The sequence below is a fragment of the Triticum dicoccoides genome, chromosome 5B (assembly GCF_002162155.2).
Source record: "Triticum dicoccoides isolate Atlit2015 ecotype Zavitan chromosome 5B, WEW_v2.0, whole genome shotgun sequence".
Taxonomy (NCBI): domain Eukaryota; kingdom Viridiplantae; phylum Streptophyta; class Magnoliopsida; order Poales; family Poaceae; genus Triticum; species Triticum dicoccoides.
The window spans coordinates 698,938,555-698,948,854 of NC_041389.1; the positions used below are offsets into that span (position 1 = coordinate 698,938,555).

Sequence of the window (10,300 nt, forward strand, 5' to 3'; positions counted from 1 at the left end):
ACAACCCAGTAATTTATTACAATGCTATAATGCATCAATATCTTTTATACTAGAGTCAGGAGCACGACCGCGGGAAAAGGGGGGGCTACAAAAATCACACTCAGTGGCAAAAAGTAGAAAAGTACAGCCGCAAAAAAGTGTCAGGAGCACGACCGCAAAAAAAAGGGAGCTTGAAGGAATCAACAGTATTTTGGACAAAAAAGAATTTGCGAAAACGAAACTACCTACTATAACTGAATACAACTGTGATGATGATTGGCGATTTTACAAGCCGTCCATCCACCTTAATCCAACGGTGGGAAAATAGAAGTTATGAGGAGTTACAAAACAAAAATTACGGAAAATTACATTTAACGGTGGGACCGGTACAATTTTTTGATGGGACCAGTTAATTTTTGGAAGGGTAGGTCTGTCACTAATTTGGTAAATTGCCCATCGCAATATCGTTTGATCCACTCGTCTCCCTGTATCCCGCGGCGGCCAAGCAACCACCGGCCCGCCTCCCTGGATTCGCTCCTGCCGCGAGGGTTCCAGCCCGGCGCCCCCTGCAGCGGTGTGTCGCCTCCCTGGAAACCCTCCGCTGCGGTGTGTCGCCTCCCTGGAAACCCTCCGCTGCGGTGTGCCGATCCTGCCCGATGCCTCCCTGCCCCACCGCCCCCTGCAGCGGCTTCCCCGGTCGAGCAGCCGGTGACACCCAACACCGGCCACCAGTCCGTGGGTAGGCACCGTCCACTCCCCCCTCCCACCCACTAGCACGTGGCTCAATCTGAATCTTCGTGTATTTGCTCTGCTCTTTATCTGAATCTTTTTGCTTTGTTCAATGTCTTGCAACATGCTGTCTTCTGATCTTGCCCTTATTTTCTGTATAACCCGAAAATACATAGTCACCACTCACCAGCCACTCTGACATACATAAGTTTAAACTTTCAATAGGAAACTGGTGATGTTTAGTTTGCTTTTACTCATAGTTGTACAAGATATTCAGGATCCAGTCTAGTCAAGGTTATACTTGCACTTTTTTTTTGTTTCAACGAGCCAGCCCATCATCGACTGAAAGTGGAAGGTTCAGAAATTTCAAATTCTGTTGGAATTTGTTGACAACTATAGAATTTGTTAAAATACATCCAGATATTTAATCAGTATGAGATTTAGTATAATTATGATGTTCACACAGATGGAAAATGTGCTTCGTTAACAACCTCATAAAATTTGGTATATTTATTCACAAACTTCTCATTGTTATTACTATGTACAACTTAATGTCCTATAATGTAGTGGAGGAGTTGTTGACATTCTTTTTATTTTCTTGTGTGGATCAGGAAAATGGATTAGGACCAGTGGAGGAGCTCACCTGAAGCTCGCCGGAGTAAAAAGGTATCTTCCCCCCTTCTCATTAAGGAGCTTGTCCCGGTGATTTCAATTACATATTTCATTCAGTAGGTAATACTGAACTTGCTACAATTCGTTGGAATTTCACTTGCTAGTTGTAATGATCACTCTGGTACCGAGCCACTAAGTATTGAGCGCACAAATGTAGTCAACGTTTCCCTTTGTAGGAGCAATGCTTTTACTTGCTGTATTGGTCGAAAGGTACCCTTTTTCCCTGTTTAATTTTGCATGCGATTCATAAATAATATAGCATCATAACTGTTATTCTCTGTAGGAATCTCATGATGATGATTGCCATAAAGTGTTCATGGATGACTTTGATCATAATTGTTTTTCAGAGGGTATGGATATGGTATCGCATTTCTTCTTTGCCTTATATGTTAGTATAGCATGTGGTTTTCCACTACGTAATATTGATGGGGTTAGGTGGTGTTACCAAGCCACCCTCGACCGCTTCTTTGATACACGCCGGAATGGACTCCACCTGGTGTACGACAAGTAATACAAGGGATTGCGTTAGTGCTTTTAAAAAAGTGCCATGGACCACTTCGTTTTTACTTGTGCTGAATTGGCAGTAATATACTGTCAACATTCTTGCACATAGTGTGTTGTGTTAGCACTGAATTTTATTGCTCTAAATTTCTGGTCTGCTCTTGGTGGAAAACAGAATTACACAATCGAGGGAGTTACAGATTTTTTATTGTGATTCTCTGTTGCGCAGGACTTCGACAAGGTGTGGCTGATCTTTGATTCCATGCAATCGAGGGAGTTCCGCAAGCTTGGATTTAGCAGATTTGCTTAGCTTTGCTGATAGTGAGGTGAAGCTGGAAGCGGCCTCATTTTGACGTTGGGTTCCCTTGGTTGGTTAGATCGTACAAGGCATCATCAGCGAGCTAGAGCAGCAGGGCGTGCTGCCAAGGAGCAACTCCAGAGTTTTCCCACCTGCCACCTGCTGTGTGCCGTGGTCAGTCCACATGAATGCCTCTAGCTTGGTCTGCTAGTCCAGTTTGTGCTGCTTGTGGTAGAGTCCAATGTATTCATCGAAACCTTATTATTAAGTTGCTGAAAGTAGGTGCAGGCATCTGACTTCGAATGTCTCTATCCAAGTACATGGTTTCTTGAAAATGCTAATTTGAAGATGAGTAATGAATGCTGGTGCTTAATGCCCTTTTCAAAATTAAAAGGGAGGAAAGTACACTACCAACTGCACTAGGAATGAGTTCTACAAGAGTTTTGTCTTGTGTCTTGCTCGGGTCATTACTTAGGGGTAGCCCTTAGTGAGGTTTTGTTCTCCCAAAGATGAGAGTTATTTTTATCTATTTTTCATGTCATCATATTAATTCCACTATTTGTAAGTTCCATCCTTCTCTCGTCAAGTAGATTTCTGGTTGGTCATACACACATGTCCATGACAAGAACAACCAAATAATAAATGACTTGTCAAGGATATTTGCATCTCATACAGTAAGAACAGAACCATCAATACAATATAAGCTTACAATGCTGAAAGTGCATCCATATCTAGACAGAAGCAGCATCTACCATCGCAGAGACTGCAACTATGCAATTGCAGATTTTTTGCTGCTCTATGTGCTGATATAAGGACGGCAAATGGGTAGGTTAGTAGATGCCCTAATACTTGTTTGCCGTCTTGTTTGCCCTTTGGACGCACTCCAGGCTCCCCGGGTTGATGAAATCGTCCTGCAGCGTGCTTAGGTGCTCACCTAGCTAGCACGCGGTACAAGTATTCTTTTTGCATCTAACAGATCTTGCAGCTGCAAAGTACTTTTAAGCTTTGGCTGCACAATTATAACAACAGAAAATTTGTCAAGCAGCAGAAATATGAAGGATTTGAGAAAACCCAAATAAAGTCGATGAAGTTTTCACACCTCCGCGTGGGCCTTTCCGCCATGTCGATGAAGTTTTCACACCTCCGCGTGGGCCTTTCCGCCATTTTATTTCAACATCAATTTTAGAAGCTTTTCTTGAGTTACTTTCACCATCAATCTTGGGTTTTACTATTTGACAGAAACAAGGTCAATTTCCGAAACAGGTTATCTATAGAAACGAGTTTTGCCTACATCTTACGCCCTTGTAGCAAGTTCAAGATTGACCCTGAGTGATACTAAATTTAAAATGAGGTACACCTGCTTGAGTTGAGCATGTTTCCATCTCACGATTAATGGATGTGTGTCAGAACAATTTTTTGTTATTTAGACTGATGAAACAAAGATATTAGAGCTAACCCTACTCCTTGTTTTTGACTGAGGTATGTACATATCTATTCTTAACCTATAGAAAATTTTCACAATCATTTGTGTTGCAGTGCTAAAACCTTGGTTTAGACTGAGTTTATTTTTGCCTACTGTAAATTTGACCCTTCAAATGTGGCAGCCTGCACAACCATGATAACAAATTCAAGTAATGCTATATAAGAACAACAATAAAACTCAAACCCAGTGAGGACGAACATGCATTCACTATTTGGCTATAAAAACATTTGGCAGCACAATAAGTGTCGGGAACTTTGGCATTGTTTTGTCATTTAGCCAAAGTAGATGTCATCTTCCATCAACTCAAAAGAGGGATTTTTTGTCAAAAAAGACCTCCTTCCCAACAGAATTGCCAAAAAAGACCCCCTCTGAATAAAATTGGCAAAAAAGACCCCCTGAACCGTGGCGGAAGACACGGTGGCCGGCACGTGGCACCTGCCGCTACCGTGAAAGACGGCAGCCCCTGCCGCCAGCCAGCCAGGCGGCAGGCTGCCCATAACAGCGAGCGGCTAATCACTACGGAACGGAGGCCGGTGGTGGGCACTGCCGCCTCCTCCGGTGGCGGCAGGACTGTTGCTAGCTGCAGCAAGACCTGATGCATGCATGTGCTAGTACGTCGTGGCCTCTGGACAGCTAGCTTTGCCATGCATGCATCGCACTAGTGTATGCACAATACAAGCCCTTGTATTTTTAAAATACGTGCGGGTTTAACCTGCACTTAAAACCATCGAAGATCGAAAATATGCTATGTGAGATGAATAAATAAATAAATGAAAGCATCAAAACAGATCGATCCAGACGGTTGCGGGAGGTTTGAGTTCTGTGTTCGAGATGCCCTAAGTTTTTTTTAAGGGGAAAGAGATGCCCTAAGTTGAGAAGGGTAGATATCCAATTGTCCGTGGATCAGATAATTAAGAGAGTGACGGGATGAAAATACCCTAAAAGAATATCAGAAAAGCTTACCTTCTGCCGGCTGATCGCGCGCGCCTGTCCGCCGGCTTTGTGGCCGTCTGATCTATGTTTTATCAGACGGCCGAGAGCACTCCCGCGTCCGCTGGAGGCACGTCCGTTTCCTGCAACTCACCTCTTGTTTCAAGACAACCATTCCTATAACTGAATAATAGAAGGGTGTTTCATCCCGCAGCAGCGTGGGCTTGTGTGGCTGGGAGTGTGAGCGGCTGGATTTGCGAGGGTGGGACGCGGCGGCGCAAGGAGTTGGGCGATTGGGGCTTATCCAACGCGGTGGCATCAACGACGGGCTCGGGATCGGCGGTGGCCGGCGACGACTCAAGCAGGTACGGATCAGAGATCTGTTCCCTAATTTTCTGGCTGATGTGGCGATGGTGATGCTCCCTACTATTTCTCCTCTGCGCCTTCCGGCCTTTACGCCGGTGTGTACACGGCGTTTTTTTTTTGGAGTGGCGCTCCCTATTAGCGGTGATGATTCGGCAGTATCGTATGAGAGAGAAAGTTTTAGTTTAGAGAAGTAGTAGAGCTTATTTTTGATCTTCATTGATTTTAAATGCAGGTTATACGCGGACGTGTTTTAGAAATACAAAGGCTCATTCAATAAAAGAAGAGAAATACACAGGCTCATATTGTGCGTACACAAGTTGATCGGTTAGTTGACTTTTCATTTTCAGGGGTAGCAAGCTAACTGCCACGATGTACTAGCACATGCAACGATCATTAGCCCTGCTACCACATGCATGCATGCATTTTGGTTCCGTAGCCCGTGAGCAGCAGAAACAGTCCACCACCGGACGAGGCGGCAGGGCCAACCACCAGCCTCCGTTCCGTAGCGATTCGCCGCTCACTGTTATGGGCAGCCTGCCGCCTGGCCGGCTGGCGGCAGGGGCTGCCGCCTCGCGCCGTGGCGGCAGGTGCCACATGTCAGTTGGCGCACCTGCCGTCACGGTTCAGGGGATCTGTTCTGCTAATTTTATTTAGAAGGGTCTTTTTTGTCTATTCTGTTCAGAAGATGGTCCTTTTCGACAAAAATTCCAAAAGAGGAGGAAAAGCTCCTAACAATCATATCAGGGCCACAACTTTCATAAGTTGTTCGGTTTGCACATGTAAATCTGCCGCTGATGTGATAATTACTAATTTACTATTCTTTTGTTTCAGCAGAAGCAACACAACAGCCTGGTCACGTTTTGAAGAATCGCATAAAACCTGGTACCGTGGGAAGACGAGACAGGAAGGAAGAGGACGAGAGACTTACCAGTGTGAAGGCATTGCATTGTACATAGGCAGGAACTCCTTCATATGGTACGCGGTTTACCTCCTCTGAGCTCGTTCACCTCCAGGACGCCGCTCCAGCCGGCCGCAGATGCCTTCGACCGGATCGGCGCCTCCGGATCCTCGCGCCGCCGCCGCCATGTAGCAGTCACGAGAGATGGGATCGAGGGAGTCAGGGAGTGATTCTTTATTTTTATTTTTTTGCGAGATGCAAGGGTCGTGGTGGTTAGGGGGGACGACTCCTAATCGAGGGATTTCAGGAGAGTGGGGTGCCTGAGGGCATCTCCAGCCGTTGGCCCCCCAGGGGGCGTCTAAAAGCGCCGCCTTGGGGTGAGCTGGCGCAAAAAATGGCCCTGGGCGCGAGTCTGTCCCCAGCCGTCGGCCCCCAGGGCCGCCCCCAGGCGCGTATTAAAAAAAAGAGCCGTTCGGCGAAGTTATGATAAAAAGTAGTTAAATTTCGGCTAAACATGGCAAATTTCGGCAAAATTCGCGCATTTTCATTACATTAACCTAATCTAAAAAAGAAGTCGTCGCCGCCATCGTCGTCGTCGGTCTTCTCCTCCTTGACGCGGGCGCCCCTGCTGGACCCGGCGTCGCCATGGCGGACTGGAGGCGGCGCGTCGTCGTCGTCGTCGTTGTCGCATAGGACGACGACCCCGTCTTCATCGCGGCCGCGTCGGCGCTCCTCGAAGCGGCGCAGGGCGGCACGCTGGCACTCCTTCACCTTCTCCCGGCACGCCTTCTCCATCGCAATGGAGTCCTGGCGCGCCCATTCTAGGGCCGCGTCGTCGTCGTCGAACTCCGCCTTCACCGGCGCCAGCCCCGGCTCCGTCTTCACCGGCGCCAGCCCCGGCTCCGTCTTTGGCTTGACGAAGCGCGGAGGAGCCGACGAGGAGGAGGCGCGCCGGCCGCCCTCGTTGATGACGATGCCGATGCTGCGAGTCCGCCGGCCGAGCGGCGACTCCGCCGCGGGCTCGGCCTTGACGCCGAGCAGGGCCGGAGTGCCGGAGGAGTGCGATGAGGATCGGAAGGAGGAAGAGGAGGAGGAGGACCCGAACCTCCTTGGCGCCCATGGCCCGACGCGTCGGTGCTGCGCCGGGGGGTACGCCAACGGCGGGTCGTTACCGCCCTCGAGGTACGTGAGCACGCCCTCGAGTGTGCGGCCGGGGACGCCCCACCAGAGGTGGCGCCCCTCGCTGTTCTGCCGGCCGCCGACCACCGGCGCGCCGTTGGTGGACGCCAATCGCTGCTGCTGGCGGCGCTCGAAATACGCCGCCCAGGCCGCGTAGTTGTCGGCGGCGTACTGGGGGAGGGAGAGCTGGGCGTCGGTGAGGGACGCGCGCACGATCTCGACCTCCTCGGCGAAGTAGTCCGACTTCGCCACGACGTCGGGCAACGGGGGAATGGGCACTCCCCCGGCGCTGAGTCTCCACCCCGTTGGCCCGGCGCGCATGTCCGGCGGCGGCGGGATGTTCGCCTGGAACAGGTGCCACGACTCTTGTTCGCGGAGCGAACGGCGGCCGAAGCCGTTGGCCGCCGCCTCGTCTCCGGGGAAGCATTCTGCCATGGCGACGGCGGGGCTGGGCGGGCTCGGGAGAGGTAGAGGGAGGGGCTGGGCGGCGGCGCTCGGGAGAGGCAGGGAGAGGGAAGGGCTGGACGGCGGCGAGGGGCGGGGCTGGTGTGGGCACAGGCGAGTGGAGGCGGCCTGCTTTTATAGCCGGGCCGTGCCCGTGTGTACACGTGCGAGGGAGGGGAGGCGTCGGCGCGCCATCCCGTGAAGCGCCGCCCGTGAGGAATCAATGGCAAGGCTGACCGGCGGCAGCCTTGCAATTGATTCCCCACGGGAACCGAGGCCGCTGGGGGAAGACGAGGCGCCGAGTCGCTGACGCGGCTGGTCCGCATCTTTTTCGCGCCAAAACAGCTCGCCCCGGCGCCCCCGGGCGCCCCCCAGCGCGCCGGGTTCGGGCTGGGTCCGCCGGCGCTGTTTTCGGCCCAAGCCGGCGAAAATCGGGCTCTTGGGGGCGCGACTGGGACGTTTTTTTGGCGCCGGCGCGAAAAAATCGCCTGGGGAGGCCTTTCTGGGGGCGCGGCTGGAGATGCCCTGAGTTGAGTTACGGAGAGGTTGGAACTGGAACATGATAGCGTGCCTTTTTTTTCTTGCTCGTGTGGGCTAAAAGTGTAGCAGTAATTTTGTAGGTATCACCTGAAATATCCTTCCCCTCAAAGAAAAAAAATACCCTGAAATATCCTTCAAAAAACGATATCACCTGAGATTTGTTGTCAAAAAATAAAATCACCTAAAGTAGATGCAACTCAAAATGGTATTTGCGGACCCGAACTACTAAAGTCGATACTTGTGAATCTGAACAAACTAGATCCGTATTTGTGAGCCCGAGCGACTCAGAGCGGTACTTGTGAGCTTCGACTAAGAGCAATACTTTTGACCTCGGACAACTACGGTTCGTACTTGTGAGCCCGAACAACTCGAAGTGATTCTTAATGGTATGCGTGGGCCCTGATGATCCATGGTAATTCATAGTGGTATTTGTGTGCACGGACGTGATATTTGTTTGCACGGATGATCAGAGTGACTAGTGATCGGTACCGGTATTTGTTTGCTCGGATGATCCAGAGTAATTAGTAGTGGTATTGGTGGCCCAGATGATAACAGAGGGAACGAGTGATATTGGTGGGCTCGGATGACCTATATTGGTACTTATGAGCCTAAACGACTTATGTCTGACTTTTGGGTCCACAACTAGCACTATGGGTCGCTCAACAAGTCATTCAACCCACAACTACCACCCGTCAAAAAAGAACAACTATCATACCAGACAATCTTGACGCACAACTAGCACAACTGGTCGTTTGGTCCCTTGACTAATACTACATGTTGTCTCGACAGAATACTAATATTACGGGTCTTGAGACCCACGACTAGAACTATGGGTTTGTTCAACCCCACAATTAGCACTATAAGCCATCCGAACCTAGAACTACCGGTATGGGTAGACCGCACACATGATTAACACTATCGGCTTTAGGCCCATATGAACAATGATTTCTGGTTAATCTTGAGGCCCATGTATGGAATGGCAGGTGGTGGGAAGTTTAGTCCCACCTTCCTAGTTGAGGAGAGTTGAAACCCCTTTATAAGGGCTGCTCTACCACTTGTCATTGGGAGCTCGGGAAGAGGAGTGGTACACGCGCGCTCCTCCTCCTCTGCCGCCGCCCGCCTCTCCACGCCTCGCCACGACGCGCGCCGCGGGTTGCGGGAATGAGCCACTTAATGAGTCGCTAACAGATGCGCCACTGTCCGAGACGTTGGACCGTGGGCTGGTCGCGTTCCCGGGATTCGTCGACTCTGTTCGCGGGTGTGCGACCCTTCTTCGGGAACGACGACTCCCTTCCCGGGAGTGCGTCGACTCGGTCGTGGGCCTCCGCCCAGGCCCACGACTTCCTACCCGATGGCCTATATAAGAAGGCTCTGCCCAGTGGAGTAACCTAGTTCAGTTCACTCACTCCCTCTCGCATAACCTAGCCGTCATCTAATGTTCCTTGCTTTGTGCTGCCTCCGGCGATCCCATCCCGACGACCGTGTGCACGGTTGGTCGGGAGAGCAGGTGCCTCCAGAACCCTGCCCGGGAGATCGGCAATAAGGTTTTTGGGGAGCGTCTTGACGCGACTGCTCCCAATTCGTCCTCAGCTTCGTCCTCCTCCGCTTCCACTACTTCCCCTACATCAACACCATGGCCGACGATGCCGCCGCTAAGAAGGCCACGGACAACGACGAGGCTGCTCCTGCCGCCGCCGTGTTGGCTTGGCCAACCGGAGGGTATGATCTGTCCAACCCTCGTTTACTCGTACTTATGCTAGCCGTATATGTGCTGCTCATAGATGATTTGCTTCTATGCTCTGTACATGCTAGTATGCTTAGGTATCGGTATGAGATGCATACCGTATTTGCCATGCTTACTGTTTACTCGTGGATTAGTCTAATTGGAAAAGTACTAATATTTTCAACAGAAAGCACCACTATGAGTCACCCGGTCTGGTAACTAGCATGCACAATGAATAGTCCGGAACCACAACTAGCACTACTGGTCGTCCAAACCCATAACTACTAGTATGGGTAGACTGGGCACATGATTGGCATTAGGGGGGTGTTTGGGTCCAAAAGCACCACTATGGGTCACCCGACCCAGCAACTAGCATGCACAATGGATAGTCCGGACTCACAACTAGCACTACTGGTCATTCAAACCCAGAACTAACAGTATGGGTTGTCCGGACCCACAACTAGCACTACTGGTCATCCAAACCCAGAACTAACAGTATGGGTTGTCCGGACCCACAACTAGCAGTAACCCAGAACTAACAGTATGGGTTGTCTAGAT

At 50.5% G+C, this 10,300-nt stretch overlaps 1 protein-coding gene across 1 annotated transcript; it reads left to right on the forward strand.

Moving 5' to 3' along the window:
• Nucleotides 1-378: 378 nt before the first annotated feature.
• LOC119310579 lies at nt 379-2,598 on the forward strand. The gene is made up of 4 exons (XM_037586275.1): nt 379-718; nt 1,320-1,374; nt 1,664-1,730; nt 2,111-2,598. The coding sequence occupies exons 1-4, from the start codon at nt 379-381 to the stop codon at nt 2,189-2,191; spliced, it is 543 nt and encodes a 180-aa protein (XP_037442172.1). The 3' UTR covers nt 2,192-2,598.
• Nucleotides 2,599-10,300: the final 7,702 nt, after the last annotated feature.